A 22,605-nucleotide genomic window follows, 5' to 3' on the forward strand; every position below is an offset into this window, starting at 1 on the left:
CTCTATTTGCAGAAACTAGAAAGTACCAAAGGATAAAAGATAACTCTCCTACACCCTTCCAGTGTTTGAATGCACTTGATATTTACATCTACATTTATTGTTAGGAATTTTTGCAGCAGTCTGCAAGTACATCTATGTCCAGTGAAATCTATGACATATATCTTCATGGATTAACCACAAGGCCTTTAAAAACCCCATCATTTCTGAGCAAAAATGTCTTTGCTACTGGTAATGAAACTGAACTTGCTTGAACTCTTCATTAACCCTTCCTCTTTCACGTTCTTCAATTAGAAACCCTATTTATTAAGCTTGCTATGATAAAATGTGTTCTAACAAAATTCTGTTCATGTCATCTGTGTTTAAATAACAACACTGAGCACAGATGAAGGAGAATCACATACTAATAAAACACTAGCTTGTAACAGTAATGCAGCCCATACAAATTTTACTTTAAATACATAAAGGTAAGCTTTACTATTTGAGGAGTATTATGTACTACTTGCATAAGATAGACCTCTGTTAAATGACTGCTAAGAGTATCTGTCACTTTCTTTCAGTAAGACTCAGCAGGTTAAAAATTAAATTTTTTTTAAAAGTCCTACTACTAATGTTCAACTCTTGTTTGAAAAATATGTCAGCTTACTGTTTATCCAAAGGCAATGAAAAGGCCTACTCTGTAACGAGTAGGATTCCTACTGTGCAGCCAAAAAGGAATTGGGGGGGAAAAAAAGGCAGCTGGATAAACTGGATTTTCCTGCCCTGCAGAGTATTCATACAGATTAAAAATCATATATGTTTCACCTATATACAAAAATTTTTATTCTGACATACATGTCTATCGAAGCCTTCAAACAGCTTCAATTTCCCTAACCATTACCTATTCCTTCCCTTAAGTAATTTGGAAGTTTTTAAGGTTTTACCACATACAGAAGGTTAAAGTCTAGATTCTGATGAGCTAACTGCAAAGCAAACCTTCAAAAAATGTAGTTAAGGGAGAACACCTTGTTCTACTCTAAAATGCCCCTTCTTGCTCCTAGCAGGGCAGTAATAATTAGGTAGATGAGAACTTCTTACTCAAACCACACAGACTTTTCAAAGGTGACAAAGACAACTGAGATTTCTCCTTTAAAATTCACAAAAAATCTCTCACAGATTTCTGAGGTCTGGTTTACATGGTACAACCACAGAATTTCACTTGTGTCCTAAAGTGACTCAGGGGTTGCACTCCATACAGCACAGCATTACAGTCCTGAAGAAATAAAAGTAGTTTAACTAGCAGGAGATCCATTTAGGAGATCAGGCATGCTTAACTACAGGTGACTGAAGGGAAGTTGGGCTATGACAGCCACAATCATTTCAATATCTAACACTGTGTTAGCTTTCACACCAATGCCCAGTGACCTACAGTGCCTCCATATGAAGGAAACTGATCCAGAGTTTGCTGTCTCCTTTGATCATTTTAGGAAACTTTACTGTTTGTTATGCAGGGGTACATTAAAGTGGTATATATTACATCTGCTATTGCATGGAAAGATAAAACCTGAAAAAAGAGGAAAATTTCAGGCTTAGGTAGTTCCATTTTTTCCACCATCACACACTGTGGCTGCTTACCACAATTTGATAAGAAGTAGATTTGGCAGATTTTGCTACAACTTACTTTCTGAGGAAACTGTGAAGGCATTTTCATAGCATTGAAGATGTCTTCAGGTTAAGGAGTGGGACGCATTCAAATTTCTTCTTCCTCTTCATTGTGACAACAGCAGACACTTAATCTAAGAAACTCTTCCAAAGCTCGAGATTCCAAATATAAAACTGACACCATTTAGCCTGTTCTCCACAATGGGTTAAAACAGGTGAGCCAACATTCATTCCACAGGGAATTTTGGCTCTAAAGGACAGGCATTTATGCATGTGCAAGTCAGCAATCCATGTCACTGTAACACATAGGCCTGCTGCAGTGTTCCACTACAAATACATGAGTTACATGTACTCCATGTTTGCTCACCCCTAAAACACAGGACCAGAACTTGTTTCTAAGACAAGCTGGAATCTAATTTTACCATCACTTTCTCTAATTCATTATTGAAAAGGGAAAAATAAATTACAAGAGGAAAGAAAGCAATATCCATACACAAAAAACATGATTTGTACTAGAGCGTCCTGTAAGTAATGACATGCTTTCCGTGCCCTTTGCACTTGGTATATCTCGAGCATAGAAGGCATCAAATTTTTGTCACCACCCTGACAACTTCTGATAAACTATTTTCACAGCAAAGTAAAAAAATAAAATGTCTCTGCTAAAAAGTTTCCAGTCAACAGACATATATTAAACTCAGAACTAAAAATTGATATAAAAATACCTTCTAGACTACCAGAGAATAAGTCTCTGTGTACCAAAGCACATGAAGTTCATAGTTTATTATGTATATACAATTTTTCAAGTTGTGCTCAAAATCCGTGCAACAGTCACAGACTCTCATCATTATCATCTACTGATACAGAAGACTGAAAGAATAATTAAATTAAATAATGGATTTTGTTACAAGCATAAACTCTCATAGCATTTTTACATTACAAATCGGGACTAAAGAAATGGGTTCTTGTAGAAATAATTAAATGTATAAAAGAAATTAATTTCTCATCTACACAGCAAATAAGCACTTGTGTATTTTAATGCAGCAAAAAGTTAAAGGTTCTGAAAAGTTTTGCATTAGATCTTCTCTCCCCTTTTGATCTGCTAAGTCAATTTTGCAAAAAATTTTGGAAAAAATATCCCTGTCCAGAATGCCTAGCAGCATGGCCATAGAGTATAAACACTTTCCACTTTGAGTACCTCTGATATTTGACAGCTCTACAAGCACTTGAACATCATTTATCACGTTTATTTTTAATAGCTCTCCCTGGGCACACAGCTGCCTTGGATGCCAATCTTCTTTTCTTTAGCCTCCTGTAAATATTTGAAATAGCTATTCATTAACAGTCGCAGATTTATTCAGCACTGTTGTACTGCTTGTGGACTGAAAATAGCTTTTCTTCTTCCCCCCCCCCCCCCCCCCCCCATCTTCTGGCTGATCTGAAAAAAGCCTGCTGTTTAGGTTCAATCTGTCAGGATTTAAATTATGCTCCAGCTGAGAGCTAATCAAGGGTATCTGACCTGGTTTACAAATAAACTAGGAACAAGAGCGTTATTTTTTCCTTTTTTTTCTTTAGGGCGTGGGCCCATATATGAAAACAAACCATGAATAGGTCACAAATACAGCTACTCTAAATTAAAGCAGAAGCAACTTGTTCAGAAACAACTTGTTCTCACAGGTGCCTTCCTAGAGGTTCTCAAGTATTTTCACTGACAGCTCTTACACCTAGCTTATTTGCAATATTTGAATTTCAGATTTCAGTACTTTTGCACAACGTACACAGCATTAAAAAGGCATCTATTAAAGCCATCAAGACACCCTGGTGTGCACATCAGGAGTCCCACACATCTGTACAAATCATAGCTTTTATTTGCATAGAGTGATATTGCAGAAAAAAAAAAATTGTGTCATTCATCACGATTGCTCCTAATCTATTTCCACATACAACCAAACTGTGCATAAGAGCCATCTCCCTAATATCTGAGCTTGCCAAATTGTACAAAGTGGGTCTTAAGTGCATTTTAAGGTTTATTTTCTTTGGATTTAGACTAAAGGCCAAAGAGCTCCCTAAAATGTACCAGTACGAAAAGCACCTAAATTGTCACTTCTGTAGCATGTAATAAGAACATCAAATATTTGAATGCAGACACTTGCACATGTGAGAGGGTTTTAAGATAAGAAAAACTGCAGCCATGTCTTGTCTAATGAAAAAAGCCCCTAATGCATCCAATACAATAAATATAAAAGCCTTCAGAAGGCTGCTAAAGCTGCAGAACACATTTTGTTTAAAAGAAGTGTTGCTCGATTGGTCTTTGTATTACATGGTATGAATGATGACAGAGCAGCATGCAAGTAATGTTTTCTTCTACTTATTCCTGTCCTATTATTTCATGAACAATCACAATCACTGTAGCATTATGTCAAAAGATGGCATCAAAATATTTTAGCACATACTGACTTTTTCCTTAACTTAGTAGGAGGTACTCAAGGGAAAGTTAAAAGAAAGAAGGGACAATAGTTAACCATGAGAGAGATCCATCTAATCTCTGGGCCCAATCCTACAAATTTGTTTTTTATAAGTTATTTTTAGTAGTCTCTCAACATTCTCTCCCTGTCACATCTGGGCTCATCACCACCCAGAGTTTTACTCTCACCATGAGCTCACTGACTACAGCATGAAAGATTAGACAATTTCTTTTAATAACTTACACTTTACACCTGAGAAATGCTGTGAGTTGAGTTGCTTGATGTTGCAGTCTCTTGCTTCTGTAAACTGCAGCTTTATCATTTAATCACATAACACTCTTAAAGGTCTTTGAAAGAAAGTTATCTCAGATCAAAACAGCTCTTAGCTTCCTATTAAATTAATCTCAAAAGTTACAATCTTATATTAACACTAGATACAGAGATGGCATGGCCTTGAGTCACAGTGGTATTGCACAACATGTCAAGAGGATCACTATAAAACCCAACCCCCCCCCTCATTACAAAAGGTGATTGAGAGCAATATTAAAAGCATAAGGCACATTTTATACAAAGTACACTGGGGGAAATGAGTGACTTGCTGAGATACAGCTTAAGAATAGCCAAAAGTAAGACCATTAGTCAGCTTAGCCTAGAGCCTTATCCCACAGAATGCTTAGTGGAGAGTATAAATGCATAAATGATTTGCTGAATACTCAGAAAATTGCAACACCTGACAGAAGATTTGTTAAGACTTTAAAAAATAGATTCTTCTTCCATGCCTCTGTCCTATTTCTTCCAAATGCTCAAACTTCCACTACGTCCTCTGGCACTCACATTCTCTGAAAAAATCCCTTTGTCCAGGATTTTTCTCTTGGGAAGCTGAGAAGCCTCAGAGAAAAGGAAAACAATTCTTATCTCATTTGCTTCTCCTGTATAGGATGTGTTTGGAGATTGTTTCATTGGATTCTGGTGTGAGTTGTTTTGACTCATTGGCCAACCAGGGCGAAGCTGTGTCGAGACTCTGGAAAGAGTCACGAGTTTACATTATTAGCTTTTTAGCATTCAGTATCTTTTCTGTATTCTTTAGTATAGTATAGTATTCTTTAATGAAATATAGTATCATAAAGTAACAAATTAGCCTTCTGAGAACATGGAGTCAGATGCACCATTACTGCCTTTGTCAGGGCTTCCCTTCAAATACAATAAGGTCCCACGCTAGGGGCTTTCTCAGCTTTAACCACACTATGAGATTAAGAATCCAACAACAATTTCTTCTGAACCTGGCCTTTGCTAGCTTCATAAAATGCCTTGGAACCTGGTATGGGTTGAGACATCCAGCATTGCTGTTCATTTTAAGTAGTCAGCACACTGGTCACCTTGCAGCAGAAGGGCTAGTGGGGCACACATGACTCATTTAGCCCATGAACAAAAACACAGAAAGGAGGTAGGCAAAATTTATGCTGAGAGGTCCTAGTTCTGTCACAACCCCAATTCCTAAAAAAAAATCTTTCCTTCACACCCCCATAGCAAAAAAAGAAAAAGAAGTTAGCAGAAGATCTTGAGTAATCTTATGAGCAGGAGGTTTCAGTGGCACAGAACAGCTAAGGCTTGCTCCTACACAAGCTATCCAGCAGCAGACTACTTACCAGATGATAAAAGGAATCATTGCTGCATTCTGATCAATTACCTTTGGATGTATGACATTAACATGACATTGATGATGACCTTAACTGGGTAGGTGCATGGCGCAACACAGTGCATCAGATTTGTTAAATTAATTATTTGGATTCTAGTTACCAAATCTGTTTGACAGTAGAAACTGCTCATGATATTTTCACAGGAGCTATAGAAAGCTTCAGGCAGCTGATTGCAGCATAATATGCAGAGCTGACCCCGAGAATACTCTTATAATGTTTTGGAAGGATTTCTAATCCAGGTTTAACAAAACCAGCAGTAAATACATGAGTGAAGTATCAAAGAAATACAAGTTCCTATAGCAAAAGAAATATTTGCAAGGAGTGGAAAAATTCCAGTACCTCTATGGTTAAGAAGCCACATAAAACCAAACTTCCACTTTTAAACAAATTTAAAGATAAAACCTTCCCCCTCTGAAAATCACATTTATTTAAAAGATACATCATACTTTAATTCCAAGTCTTTTTAAATTCAAGACTAAATACACACAAAACCAACTTAATCTGCCTGGTAAAGAGTTAACGACTGGCTTTGACATTACTGAATTCTGTGGTTTACGCTCCATTTCAAATAATGCAAACTTAGCAAAAATTTATAAATAAAATTAACAAGCAAGTAATGCTACCCAGCTTTTTTATGCCGCTGTTCCATTAAATAAGCATGGAAAGAATATAACATACACTACTCTTGTATAACATAAACAAATTTTCAAAAAAAAGAGAAAAAATAATTTCAAGCAAACATCAGATTGATGAAGAAACCACAAATGAGCCAAACATTCTGTTAAAAAGCATGAAGACTAGAGTGTGTCTCAACCCTCTCTTTCCCCCTTCCCCAGTTAAGCTGGAACAGGTACCTCCTGTCCTTGGAAGACGAGAGAAGACACCCCAGAGTGTCCAATATTACAGGAAGCTTTGTAGGACCATTTCTCACCCCAAAAGCCAGCTAAACTGGCCTAGGAAAGAGCAGCTGTGTGATGAGAGAGAGAAGCTTGGGCAGATTACTACATCTGGTTTCCCAGACATCCCTCCAGTCCTTTGCTCCAAAGGCCAGCTCCATTAGGACACTGCAGAATTGTGGCACTTCCACACTGTCAGCATCGGGGAAGATTCAGCTTGTATCCTGAGGAAAGGATTTTAAAAAAAAGGGGGCAACTGTGAGGATGGATGGAGGAGGAAAGGCAGGGGAAGAGATGGCCAAAAAATGCTCCTTCTACTTGCAGTGGTTGCTGAAAGTACAGCTGAAACTATAACCTAAGGCTGAAGATCAAGTAATATTTTGAATTGTATACATCTCTGCTTTGGCTCTTTTTGATTACACTTTTATTTCACACAAAAATAAAATGCACCTTTTTTCATAACATTACAAAATTAAACAGGCTGGCTGTCATTCAAGGATTTTAACACACAAATGTAAATATTTGAGTAGGAAAATAAAATGGAATGAGAAGACTGATTTACGTATAGCAAATGTGACCAAAAATTGGGGTTTTCTTTATGCTGAATAAAAACATACAACCTTCATTAGACAGACTTTTCTGGTTCTTGAAACTGCCAAAGCTAAAAGATTAGTGGAGTCTTATTGTCTCTAGGATTCCTAGTCAGGCATGCAAAGTAAGCATTCCTGTATTCAATTTATAATCCTGATTTCCAACACTAGAAGGTACAACAACCTATGCACAGTCAAAAGACTTTTTTAAAAATGGAGCATTACTAGAATAGATTTGATAGAGACAGAAAGGTTATCTGGTCATGCTATCAGACATTTTGGAAACAGTTTCAATTTATCTGGCAAGTTAGCTTCTGGACAATACCTATGTATTTCTGGCAACACTTAGAGAGAGAACAGCATCCTAAAGCAGCAATTGTCCAGATCTTCAAAAAATATGCCTTTTATTTCATGCTACAGCATTAATATGCTTTATGTTTTGGAACAGATAACCATGATATGATAAACATTTCAAGGCATCCAAATAATCTATTTAAAGCTACTCAAGCTTATAATAATCCCCACAGAGGAGAAAATACTACTTTCAGAAACATAAGGCAGCCCATGGAGACTTTGACTCCTGATTAAAATCTTTATGGAAACATGATTTTTTGCAAATTCTAGGGTGACAGCTCCTCATTAAATGAATGACCACTCCTTGTTACTGCATTATCTTCTCTCCAGTCTTCACTAAACCACAAACTTTCCTCTGTCATCCCATACAAGACCTGAGACAACGCCATGGCAGCAAATACAATGACCAACCCCCTATTATCCTGGATGCAGTCGTGTGTTACTCTACTTCAGTTGTTTACACTGCTACATTACAAGCTCTTTGGGGCCACATTTTTTTCTATCAGGTACACAATACTTGCACAATAAAATCCCAATTATACAAATAGCAGTGAGTGACAAAGTGGTTTTCCTTTAAAGTGAACAGACCAATTACAGCTTTGCATGTTATGCTGCATACTTGCAAAAGCTATTGTGATTAATTTTTGTGTCTTAATTGAGGCATGGGCATGATTTCTTGGCAAATTAACTCTTACGGCATGATTGCTCCACAAGGCTGTTTGACAGGACTAAATCCTATATGAACTGTGGAAGAAGTGATGCATGGAGCAAAATGGAAGAGGTTTCCCTTCCTCATTGCTGACGCCTAGTATCACAGTAGACTTGGCAGCAATGGAAAAAAACATAATGCATAAAACCAAACTGAGGTACAGAGCATGCCTACAAAATCTAACAGGCAAAATCAAGTGAGCCTCCACAAAACCCCTTTGAACCAAGAAAAAAATAAAATTAAATTAATTTAAAAAAAAAATTTAAAAAAAGGTGACCTGGGACAAAGTATCTGATCTGCCACGCTAAGGCACAAAAGGCTCTATAACTTTTTGCTACGTTTTTCTAGTTTCTAAACTTGTAAGGAATAACATGTTTTCCCAAATGTAATTCTTGCAAATCATTTGATGATCTTAACTAGAAGTATCAATTAAAGTTTGACAGAGTTATAATGTAATGGAAGCAAGATTATATTAGTGAAAGTACTTGGCAGCCATGAAATTAGAAGATGCCACGTTCTACACCCTTAATGAAAATATTAACAACATATTAAACTAAATCTGAGCCTTCTGCTGATTCTTAGTGTTTCTGTGAAAAACAGTGGCATGTTGTGAATCCCAGAATCCTTTGTGGCCAGAGGGCACAGAGATGATCAGTATGTTTAATATTTTGATGACAACATCAAACATACTGCAAGCGCACTGCAGAGTGATCAGCCTTTGGCAACAGATCTTGAAAACACCGAATTTATTCTGCATGAGTCTATCACCCAGCATGTGCAATGGGTTTGAAGCATTCTGACAGCAGTGGACTGACTGCACACACAACACTGCAAATGCACAAGAATGGCTACATGGCTTTTGGCTCAAAGTCAGCTCACATCTGGCCATCTCCGAAGGAGGCTTCAGTGCTGACTGCAAAAGGCCAAGTAAAAACATGCAAAACAAAGGAAAAACATGCAGAGAAAAAGCATATTTTTAAATTCAACAACTTTTAATAAAATAAAAGATTAATATAAAATCCACACAGATAAATTTTCACAGTACTTAATTGTCATAATAAAATGAATGGAGGAATTTATTTAAAGCATGTTAATAAGGGTGTTGTCCAAATGCTTCTTCAACACTGACCAGCTCGGGGCATTGACCACCACTGCAGGAATCCTGTTCCAGGGTTTGAGTGCCTTTTTGGTAAAGAAATATTTCCTTATTTGAAGTCCAAACCTCCCCTGAGGACGCAGCTTTGAGCCATTCTCATGGGTCCTGACATTGGATGCCATGAAAAGGGATCAGCACTTTTGTCTCTCTCTTTCCTTCTCAAAAAGCTGAGAGAGCAATGAGGAAAAAACCTAGACACCAATAATTTAATGTAATTGCCACTACATTTCTGAAGTAAAAATTAAAATAATACAAAGGAACCTTTTATACAACAGGAAATGCAGAAGACAACAGAAATAACAGCAATATAGTGTCAAGGTGACTGTGTAAAAAAAATATACCAAGAAGATAACAGGGAATTTCCTTCAGAGCCAAGAAGAAAGTTGACTAAAGTTTTCTTCTTGTGAAGTGCTCACTCAAAGTAGCTGGAAAATATCTCAATTATTGCAATTTACTACTGAAAAGATATTTTTATCCCTTAAAATATCTCTTTGCTATATGACATTAGTTATATGTGTTTGTATATGTTATACAGTAGTTCTCACATACTTGGAGATGCTGCTTCTACTCACTACTGATGGATTATAAGATTTAAAAAAATAAAAATAAAAAAATACATGTGGACAAGGAAAACTAATTAATAATGCTATCCCATCTAAGTATGAAATGACAGGCTGGTACAAAAATATTTATCTTGGCCTAAGTATTCTGTGCATTAGCAAAAGTCAGCAGTGAAAAAACTTGAAACATTCATAAGACACAAAAAACGATACAGAAAGAACTTTATTAAACCCTAGAACAACAATGAAAAAAACCCTAGTTCTATAGCCATACACAAAAAGCACAGCAAAACAAAGACAGTTTTTTAATCAAAGTGTCTTAAATACAGCAGCCCAAGCTCTCTGGAACACAATTTCAAATTATGAAAATAATTCAGGAGCAATGTTAGAGTAAAGTCTACATTCCCTGGAAGTCAGTAAGAAAGGCTGACAGAAAAGATTGGTTGTAGATAAACAGTCGCCATTCTCCTCCCTCCTCTCTCTCTCTAGGGCAGATTGCAGACACAAGTGCTCTCTGTATAGTGCTAGTTTCCACTCTGGAAAGACCCTGAGTGCACAGCCCAGCTTCCACCTGGATAACTGGACACCCATTCTCTCTCAGTGTGTTCAGAGACAAAACCCACTACACCAAGAGATGGCCCAAGCATCCTGCTTTGGTACTGCTTCTGCTAACCAATGGGAAACTGAAACAGGGCCAATACTTCATATTTGTCCTTTCATGACTGCCAGCTGCCCTGAAATCATACAGAGGATTTACTGATAGTTGTGCAGGGGCAAAACAGCTACTAGGAATAAAGCACAATGTCTTGACAGTACCTCATCAGAACTGCTGAAACCAGAGATCCTCAGCAAAGCTCACAGTCATCTGAAAAGCTCCAGAAACCAATCATTTCATATAGTATCAATCCTTATCATCACCCATAAATACCTGTTTATGGCAAACTTGTAGAAAGAAAAATATTTAACACTAATCTCTTTTAAACTCTCAACGCTCCTAGGTGTACCAGATTAGGGATAATTGCTGAAGACAACTAATGAAACTCAAGACTCAGAATTTTAGTTTTGCTATTCCCTGCTTTGCAATGCTACACGTTGTTCAAGATTTCCTAACAGAAGTGCTATTCAGAACTCAACACCATGCATACCAGGGAACCATCACGCTAATAATGGAATAAAAAGAAGTGATATTTTGCCACTGCAATTATCCATCCAGAAGCAATTGTTCCACATAGGTTGAGGAAGAGTGTTTCCTGACAAGACTGACTTTCATCTGAGCACCTCGACTGCTACCATAAAGTAAGCTAATGTAGTAGTTAATTATAAAGTGTATAATTAACAGCAGTATATTCCCTGCCATCTGCAACAGGGATGCAATGCTTAAGTATAGTTTTGTAGTGCTACATACATAAGATTTTCATTCTAAACTAGAATTAATAACAACTACTTCCATAAAAAATATTTATATTTTTAACTTAGTTTGCTGAATGAGCCAAAACTGTTTGCAATATAAAGTATTGTCTTTGCCCAGAAAGCCTCTCACAATATGTAGGCTTTTTATAATTATGAAAGCCCCACTTAAGGAAAAAAATAGATTTCGAGTCCTGCAATTTAGCCAAAGCCATCCCAGGACCCCACTCCACACAATATTCAAAGTTCAGGCTTGTTTTACTTTTGTGTCTCCTTGGAATACTGTTCAATGGCAGCTCCCCTAGCCTTCCACTTCATATACTAAGCAAAACCACATTGTTATACATAAAGTTGCTTTGCCTAGGAAAGAAAGAGCCCTCTCATAACTGTAAATGCAATCCCCTAAAATACAGCACTGAACATGACACAGCACATTTTGAAAAAACTTACTAATAAATTGATGACACAAAGAAAGCGCTGTACAATCAGCTGTAGAAAAACTCTGCATAAACAACCTAACAGTAGACATTTGTTCTCCACTCAAAGACCACTCTACTGTATTTCACAATACTTTTTCTTTTACTAGTTTTCCTTACAGAACTCTGCTACATATTCTGATTTGACATCGCTGCTCATGTAAAAAAAATTGAACTACTACTTACTAACAGTTCAAGTTCACAGAAAAAACCATTAAAGTTAAAAAATGAAAATACTCAACAAACTACTTTCAACTTAAGATAGGTTATTTTCTTAATGAAATTTTGTGAAATATTCAAGTTCATGTGACTTGTAACTTCAAAACTATTATGGAGTGGAGAGGAAACATTAACCATGCAAAAGTATGCAAAACCCCCTCAATTTCAGTACACCTTAGTACTGAACACTTAGTCCAAGGCATTATGAAAGTATGCAGCCTGTGCTAGAAATCTACAACAGTTTTTTGCACATTGCACATTGAATTCAAGATATTAAAATAATATACAAAAAGAAAAACAGCTTATTTCAGAGGCTGAAAAAGTACAAGAAATAGGCTAATATTTGTTCAATCGTGGTGATTTCAGCAATCTCTTTTCAATCAGTTTTCGAAGTGGAAAAACTTTTCATGGCACATCTGTACCTCCCTGTTTTAAACTAGAGCTTCAGAAATACATCTTCTGTGAAAACAGAAGTGATTGTTGAAGAGATTGTGGCTCAATAACTCAGCAAAAAATTGAATAATGGCTTTGAATTGCTAAAGTCTTTCACTGGACGGATGAAGATTCTGCAGCCCACAGCTGCAGCAAGCTGGCAGTAATAAATTCTCTGCAAACTAAGGATCTAACTATTTCATCCATTTCTAGGTATGTGAAAGCTGGAGGCAAAGCCACTTTATAACTGAATAAATACTTGCTTCTTTCCTTATGGCCTCTAACAGAGGTAGCAGTGTAAGGCCAAACAAGAATAGAACTCCCTGGAGAAGCCTGCTGTGAGGAACGTCATAGCATTTCTTCAAGAAATTTCAAAACAATAGCTTAAGGGCAACTTTTTCCATTAGAAATCAAATTATTTTGAAAGAGTCAATATTTATAATAAAGGCCACAGTACAACACATGAACTGAATTACTCATTTTTCAATCCAAATGTACAATACTCAAGTTGAAAATACTTTCCAAAATCTCACATTCATTGTCTGCAAAGACAAACAAAACTTGAGTTTTCTTTGTTGTTATGCCAAGTAAATACATCTTTATGCTAATACAATGTTGAATTTATGGTATATAAGTACAATTATAACAGGACAGACAAGTCTGGGGTTTTTTCTTTCCACACATGCCATAAATCGCAATAAAATTTAGATAGTTAACTTAAACAAGGTCATAAGCCTGACTTATTACACATCTTATCTCTGTCATACTTTCTTGAAGAATAGTCCAAAGTTTCTTTAGAACAGCTATACAGTGCTGAGTAACAATTCTTATGCTACTTATAAATGGCAGCTTCTCTCCTGCTCAGTAACTACTTGCCAATTTCAAAATCATCTGTTTTATATTACTGAAAACTCCTAGCTTTCTGAAAAATGTTTCCTTAGCTGTTTCTCCAACAAAATAACAAGCATATTTATGTATTCTCTATTTCAGTTATTGATTATTTCACAATATGTAAATATGTTGTAGAAACTTATCCTACTAAACCAAGAAATCTGACAGGACAGGATTTCTGTCAGACAATCCCAGCAGCCAATCCAATGCACAACAATGAGAGCATTAATTCTACAAACCTAAACAATAAGAAAAAATTAGTGGAAATCACAGATGAGCTTCACAGAAGAAAAGAGAGGTACTTGGCTTTTCACACAAGTTAAAGGAAAGGGCATTTTCAATTTTAAGCAAGAACCTTCTGTGTGCATAATGTAGAACTTAGAATTTGTGAATATGGGCTTTGATTAGGAAAAAGGGTTTCCTTGCATACAACTGATAGGAATAGACAAAAGTTTATCACTGGCCTAAGTAAGATTCATTATGGATCCCTAAAGAAGGATAGATTCAAAAAGCTTTCAATTGTTGGAGACTTCTTACTAGAACATTTGCAACTCTCAGAGCCATAAGTGAAGCCCAGAGGATGTGACATCAAATGTTGCATTTACTCCTTTTGATTCAAAGTATTCCATACAAAGATAAAGAAACTGCTACACCAGAATTACCTGAGCGTTTTTAATGTACATTTCAGTCCTTCAAAATGGTACACAAACAGAACAAACATCACCTGTGCCTTCACAATGAATACTGACATAATTTGAAATCTGTATTTTTGAAACACAGGTAAAATTTAGATATAAAGAATAAATACTAAGATACAATAAAGCTATCATAACTAACATACATGCAAGAGCTTTAGGCAGATACTGGCCCCAGATAGTGTACTGCAGGTAAAACTTAGTATTTGATTGAATCCATGTGACACTACAAATATCCTACAGAAGTTAAAAGCTGATAAGCTTTGAATGGGTCTCAGAAACACCCCAGAGTGTCTCCACTAAATCAACTACCAGCAAAATCAATGTATTGCTGAATAGGATTTAAGAATCCTCGGGAGGCTCATTAAATTTCCATAGCTGAATGAAAAAGGTTTCCATCACCTTCTTTAAGAAATTAGCGATAAAGTAAAATGAACAAATTTTACCATTTCCACATCACCTCCAAAAGATCCACACACAGAACTTCACTTGAACAATACAAAACAAAAATAAAATACTCCTTAAAAGACCACATTTTGCAAATAGATGTGTACACCATAACAAAAGCATGGCTTTCTACCACAAAGACACCACGAGACACAGCTATGACTACTAATAAGAACAGAGTCATATTGTACCCCAATTATTATGTGTGAAGGTAAGCCCAGATACACTTCAGTGGCTGACTTTTATTGTAGAGATAAAATTTCTTACCTCGAAAAGATTGCTTGGCTCTGTCCACCAGTTCTTCAATAGAATAACTTGCTAGATCTCCTCTGGCATGCTTAGTTTTACAGTAGGTACATGCATTGAGACACCTGTTCAGAAAATGAAAATTCTCAGTTTCTAGCCAGGAAAGCCTTTATAGGCACAGCTCTATTTATTAAGTATCTCTGGAAAAATTAGTTTTTATATCTATGACCAGAAAATAGTAATATTTTGTTTTTAAATCAATGGAATAGTTTTGAAACTGTTTTGCTGTCCTAACTTTTTAAAGTATCTTTCACATCTATATGAAAGTTTGAAAAACAATCAGTGGGAACCACATACAAAACTAAGAGTGGGAATTTAAATATTTTTTAGAAAGGTATAATCAGGTTAATAATTTTTTATTACTGAAGGTCAATCTCTAGGTTTCCGATCCCTCTATTACATAAAAAAACCCAACCTGAACAAGAAAGTAAATGAAAAAAGTCCCAAAAGGCTGCAAGTAGATTTTTAAAAGTGCATATACTTGAAAAGACACTTCCATAATTTTTTATATCTTTCCTTTGGCTAGTATAAATAGAACAAACAATGTAATGAAGACAGAATCACCAACTAGAAAAGAGTTTGGCACAAAAGACTGCAAAACTAATGAAAACTCCTACAAGAAAATGAAGAAATAATGTGATTGCTTTTAATTTACCTGACAATATACTAAAGGCAGACTTATTCCGAGTACAAGGATGGAAAGACCAAAACAAAAAAAAACTACCTCTCATTGTAAGCCTGTTATGCTTTTCTTCCCTTCTCCCCTTTTTAGAGCTGATATTGCTCTAGGTTTTTCAGGTTAAAGCATTTAAACCTAAGCCCTAAAAACCTCACAGACCCCAAAAAACTCTTTAAATATTTCTATTGTTCATGCTTACTAGAAGACCATAGATTCTGTCCAGGCCACAGCTTCATAAAATCATACAATCTTTAAGGCTGGAAGAGACCTCCAAGATCATCAAGTCCAACTGATGATCACCATCTGCCTCAAATAAACCACAGCACTAAGTGCTACATTCATCTCTTGAACACTTCCAAGAATGGTGACTCTACCACTTCCCAGGGCAACCTGGTTCACTGCCTGGCCACCCTTTCAGTGAAGATGCTCCTCCTGATGTCCATCTTCAACCTCCCCTGGCACAGCTTGAGGCCATTTCCTCTTGCCCTGTCACTGGTTTCCTGGCAAGTGACCCCCACTTGGCTACACTCTCAGGCATCTCTAGAGGGTGATGAGGTCTTCCCAGAGCCTCCTTTTCTCCAGGCTAAAACCCCCAGCTCCCTCAGCTGTTCCTCACCAGGCTTGTGCTCCTGATCCTTCCCCAGCTCTGATCCCCTTCTCTGGACACAGACCAGCCCCTCAATCTCCTCCTTGCAGTGAGAGGTCCACAACTGAGCACAGGATTGGAGGTGCGGCCTCACCAGTGCTGAGTACAGAGGGACAATCCCTGCCCTGGTCCTGCTGGCCATGCTATTGCTGACACAGGCCAGGATGCCATGGGCCTTCTTGGCCACCTGGGCACTGCTGGCTCCTGTTCAGCCACTGTGAACCAGCATCCCCAGGTGCTTTTCCACAGGACAGTGTTCTGTCCGCTCTTCCCCCAGCCTGTAGCACTGCAAGAGGTTCTTCCAATCCAAGTGCAGGACCAAGCATTTGGCCTTTTTGAAATTCCTAAGGATGGCCTTGACACATCAACCCAGCCTGTTCAGCTCCCTCTGCAGACCCTTCCTACCCTCCAGCAGATCCACACCCCAGCCCAACTTTAGTGTCATCTGCAGACTTACTGAGGATGCACTTGATCCCCTCATCGACAGAGATATTAAACAGGACAAGAAAACATTTAGGTACCAGAAAAGGCAAATGTTCCAACTACAGCATAGTTAGTAGTTCAAATACCAGAGAACTTTCAAAACAATATCAAAAAGGCAAAGATAGCACAGGGCAGTTTTTGATGAAGTCACCAGCTCCAAGACTGTGTTTATTACTTGGATGTATCTTGTCTTCTATTAGGATGTCTGGCATCTTCATGACTAGCTGATTAGTGCTTTGCAAACTCAAAAGGTTTTTCTTCACAAAGACTCCACTCACATGTTAGTTCTGCTGCTTTTGCATAAGCAGGGGTTCAGGAAGGGCAGAACACTGCCCAGAATTTGTTCAGCTGCCCTCCTGACACTGCACATCCCCTCAGCCCCGAGACCTTCTCCATTCAACAGCATACTAAGTTCTAGGAGAACATTTAGGTAGTTTGTGATTCTCTCTGGATATGTATATTATTTGTTGTGCTTACCAGATCAAAACATCAGATTTTAGCATTCACTCCAGATCAGAAAACTAAAAGATACTGCTTAACAGCAGCAATCAGGCTGTTCTATTAACTAAAAATGTATATGAAAAAGGTTGCCAGTAGAATATCCAACAGGGTATTAAAAATAGAAAAAATCCCTAAAACTGAATATTTACAACCTGTTCCAAATAAGTGACTCATTGCCACCCAAAGGCAACTTATTCATCAGATGTATCTCCCCTTTCTCCTGCAAATCAAAAGCTTTCCATTGCACAGGATCTGAAGCATGTGTGAAAGGCAGCACTTGAAATCAAGAAAGTGTAAGCAGAAAATTGGTTTATACTTTGTCTGTGTAACCTCTATAGCAAATGAAAATGTTTTTCTTCTAGGTTACTGTCACCTAAAGTTTGTCATGAATGGCTTTCCCTCAAAGCCCATGGGTATTTCTTCCCCTCCATGCTCCCCTTACACAAAGCATGTCTCCTTCCTTTTTTTTTGTTTTCTTGATTTTCTTTTCTGTTAGTTTGTTTTTAAAGCACAACTCTCCATTCAAGCCAACACGTAATTTCTAAGCATGCTCCCATCCCAACATACCACTGTCACACTCCTCTCCCTCCACATCATTCATTCAGCAAACCGGCCTCTTTCCACACAGCTACACAGAGAAAAAACATTACAGATCAGTTAAGGAAACATAAAATCAGTTTCAGAACAAATATGTCTGCCCTTTTGGAAGCAAAACACAAAAGGTGTGATATTATGTACTAACCTTTGTACTACACTAACTTTTGTTTTCTCCAGGAAAATAAAATTACCTGCCATTTTGTCAAACTTCTCGGGTCAAGAAGAAATTTTACTACAACTATCCTGCCCCTTGAACAGCAGGTTACTTTAACACTGGCTTTTTCAATCACAGAAGAGAATTCTGTCTGCCATCAGTAACAAAGGAATGCACCAAGATTTTTTCTCTTGGGATAAAGTAAATTTATTTGGTTCAATTTGAAGCTCAGCTTTGGAAAGAAAACAACAACAAATGAGAAAAATGCAACAACAACTTTTATAATCTCCTTAAATTTGCAAATTCTGCCTTAGAGTTCCAACAAAAATTTTATCACAAATTTTTTGTTGCCTTGAACTGTAACTTTGAATGAAAACAATGCTTTTTGTCAACATTCAGGTGTGTCAAGTCATCCTAAGATTGTTAAAAACTGTAATATTAGTAAGTTACTTTAAAAAACTTCTAAACTTACTCTTTTGTAGTAGAGCTAAAATCTAAACTGGTGTTGAGGTACAGTAAAAAGGATAATTTATGCTGTATACATAGAATTTTCCTGTTCCCTTATCATGTATGGTGCATCTATAAAATACACCATGCCACCTCTTTCTCTCCTCTCCTTAGAATTTATGCATAAATCATATCCATTCCTTACTATGTATTTTGCTCTGTATTTGGGTAGCAATATTTGAAAAGCTTTACAGCAAAAATAGTAAACACTAGAAGTGTTAAGTACTATGCAACAGTGCTAAATACTGAAATTATTAATCTCCAAACCTTGAACATAATTCTCACATCTTCAATCAATGCTCCTGTCCTACAAGACCGCACTACCTGAAAACATGCAGCAACAGCAGCTCTTCTGTGGTATTTCAGTAAACTCTGTCACAAAGATAGCATGGAAATGTGGAGAAACAAGCATGAATAAAGAAGAAGATATTTTCCAAATATTCACAGTATTATTATTATATTTGCCAATATTTTCACAATATTATATTTTCCAAATATTCACTGTAGTATGTGGTATTGCTTCCGAGACATTTATTACTATGGTCTTTAAGTACAACTTCAGAGGGTTTATTGATTTATTTTGGGGTAGGAGCTGAAAGTTGGAACTTGGAGGCAGACTTTTTTCAAGTTTTGCTGCGGTAATTAACTTATTCCACTATAAATAAGTTAAGACACGTCTAAATAATTTAGTTTTTTCATTTTTTTGGTACTTAAAGAGATGATAAAACAAAACCAGAAAGAGACAGACTTAGATGTAACATACAAAAGGATCAGTTTTCGAAAGCAAACTAAAGGAGACAAAACTTTTATATCCTGTTTGTACTATATTTGTTAATAACAACTTGGATAAGGAAATAATCTTTTGGGATACAGCCGATCAACAAAAGGATGCAGATTTAAACTACTTGTAAAAATGCTGAACTAACCACTTTTCACAGATATAAGAATTACCAATTCTTCAAAACAGAAATTTAAACTAAACCATAAGTATAATCAAGGATCTGTAGTGGTTTCTTCCCTAGTAAGCCAGCCTCCTCTCCAAGTTTCCAGCGTAACAAATTACTCCTATGTCCATGCTGCCACACACTCAGACCACAGACAATCAAGTGGAAAAAGGATTTTGAGAACTCTGAGAATCTGAGCACTGCCTCTCACTAAGTGGCATCCACCACCAAGTGGTTCACCTAAAACTGACACCTCCTTAAAAAGCAGCCTTTACCACAGCTCCAGCTCACATACATGGGACTACACAGCCAAGAAGCCAGTACTTGCAAGAGAGTATTTGCTTTGTGTTAAACTGGGAGCATTCTTGAAGCATTTATAGCTGGTTTGGAAATGTTAGTTTGTATTGATGCAGGTCAAAGCTTTTTTTTTTTTGCACAAAGAGATCACAGACATTTATAGAAAATAATTAATGATATTTGTGTTTGTAATTGCCAATTTGTTTTGGCTAAATTTTAGAGTGATTCCAGAACAAAAAACACCGAGCCCTGGTTTTCCAACATACTAAACTGATTAAGGTACTTTGAATTATTAACCTTTTGCTTTGAATTATTAACCTTTAATCAGCTATGTGCCCAATACACAGAACTATTCACAGCAAGATAAAATATTATCCACAGATAAATCACCACCATGTGGCTAATTAAAACACTTTTCAAACATATTACCAAACTGAGCATCATCAACATTTTGGTAAAGTGCCTAAAATTTTCTTGTAGACATAGGTAACAGAGATCTTTACAATGTTTATCTAGTATGTGCTCATGTTTTGCATTATACTAACCTGACTCTTCATTTTCAAAACAGTAATATTCCTCATAAAACACACACTTAACATGAAAGGCTCCCCCTTACACATGGAACTAATTATGAGTAGGAATGCTTATGACACAGCAGACAAATAAAGACTTTCCTTCAGTGGGACTAATCAGTGGATTTCAGCAGCAGACAAGCATGAGAGTGGAGACACGAGGAAAAATATGCTGGCTCCTCTTAGTGGGACTTATGTCACTAAGTTTAGTGAAGACAAGATTCCACGCTCAGATAGGAAAAATATAAAACATCTTTCATTCAAGGATCAGAAAACAGCTCAATTACAGCGTGTGATGAGCCATTCATTAGTGTGTGCGTCATTCAAATTGAAAGTGACTGATCAAGACCACACATCTGTGAGCAAGATGGGAGAGTTGAATGCTCATACATAAAATATATATAATATATATAAAATGTGATAGAAAATCTCTGCTACTCTGCAGGTGGTTAGTCTTGGGGAAGTGTTCCCTCAATTTCTGGAATAATCTGGTAAAATCCTGCTTGCTTCTGAGGTGGTGTACCAAATTGGCAATTTGCATAAAATCATTAATCACAATTCAGACTAAACACTAATATTTGCTATTATGAGATCTGACTAACTTTACGTATTCAAAATTTTATGAAGTTTGTCCTATTTAAAAAAAATAAAAGAAAAAATTCTGCCAGTATTGCAGTGCCACTGACCCCCCTGGCACATTATATCAGTACAAACATGAAAAGATTGCTCATCACTGTCTCCCACACCATTTCTCTGCATCTACCACCAGACTTCCTCAGGTGGTCTCAACAGCTCCAGACCAAGAATATTTTGTATTAAAACTATGGTTTTCCTGAAAGGAGAACATCACTTGCTTGCTTCAAAATACAGGTTAGAGAAGAGTTTTATGCTGTTAAAAGATATTTTTACAGTTTCTATCAAATGTAATTTTGACAAAAATGTTCTGTAGTGTGAATACAGAGAAAACTCCCTTTGCAGGCTTGACTGAGCAAAAGAAATATACAAAATACCTACTGCCAGCAGGTGAAAAGATGGACACCAGTCACAAATTATTCATCAAAAGCTAGTAGAATTCTACAAATGTTTTTCTACTTAGAATACCAAGTTTTGAAAACCTAACAACACTGACACTATACTTATGGTTAAATATCATACTATATTTGTAGAATTAAATGCCAGTAATACTTCTTCGCATTCTACCTCTATGAAGTCTACTTTTACTTCCAAAATATCTAAATTCCCTCAAGCATAACAGTAATGGATCAGGGGGAAAAAAGTCCTTCACAAGAAATTAAAAAAAAAATTAAAAAAAAAAAAGGGCATGCCCAATCTGGCTGACTTGTTTTCAGGAAACTGTTCTTTTGCTTGAAGTTTGCACATTTCACAATAAAGCTTTTCAACTCACAATGGCAGGGAATATAACTTCCTGACAAGTATTTGGGGTATGGGAGGTTGTTTTCACTTTAAAAATATTCAAGATTTAAAATACTTCTGAAACAGTGGCAAGCAATTTCGCATAAAGGCTAATTAGTCTAAGCAGCAAACCACATTATTACAGAAATACTGTTGCTGGTATCCCAGCTTGTTCAGACTGAGCTTGGACACCAGCCACGGGTACACACACGCACTTGAGGTTACAACATTTTCGATATGATAAGAACAGGACTTGTCTGGACTTATCCTTGTAGCCAAGTATTTTAGAGATATGCTGTGAAAAAAGTTCTCTGAAAGTGCAATGCCAGCCTGAAAAGTCTCTCAAAAGAGGTTTAGCAGAAAATAGTATGACCTTTCAAGCAATACTATACAACACATGGGACTGCACACATTTTTCTCAAAGTAGGATGCCACCATGAGATGCTATCTTTGAATTCTGCTACTCATGCCATGCTCAGCAAAATGGCAAGGAAATGCATTAAATTTTGTTCTTCTAAAGATCTTGGAAGCCCGTGTTTTATTTGGTAATGTCTCACTAGTTACTAATCAAAAAGAATTTGGAGAGAAGGAGCGCCATTAGTCTGATAAGCCATAACATGATTCAATTTCGTACTTTAAATATTTGCATTTTCTGAAACTGAATTCCTACAGTCAAGTGTAGGTGATTCAAAGGTCACAGCTGTGTAGTTATATCATCTACATTCACCTTGCTCACTTCAACGAGAATGATTTAAAATCAAGTGCATCAATGGCACTTTTCAGTGTTTGTCTAATGAACTTCTCGATTAGTTACTCTGGCCACACAGTTTTGCAACTGAATTAATATATTAAGGCATTCTAAATTGATATTACAAGA

General features: G+C 36.7%; 1 protein-coding gene across 1 annotated transcript in view; it reads right to left on the reverse strand.

Moving 5' to 3' along the window:
- CDKAL1 (CDK5 regulatory subunit associated protein 1 like 1) overlaps positions 1–22,605 on the reverse strand; it is a 382,971-nt gene that overhangs the window by 196,178 nt on the left and 164,188 nt on the right. The window contains exon 9 of the mRNA XM_058800651.1: positions 14,897–15,000. Coding sequence (XP_058656634.1) covers positions 14,897–15,000 — 104 coding nt within the window. The remainder of the gene's footprint in view (positions 1–14,896; positions 15,001–22,605) is intronic.

This window comes from Ammospiza caudacuta, chromosome 1 (assembly GCF_027887145.1).
Source record: "Ammospiza caudacuta isolate bAmmCau1 chromosome 1, bAmmCau1.pri, whole genome shotgun sequence".
Taxonomy (NCBI): domain Eukaryota; kingdom Metazoa; phylum Chordata; class Aves; order Passeriformes; family Passerellidae; genus Ammospiza; species Ammospiza caudacuta.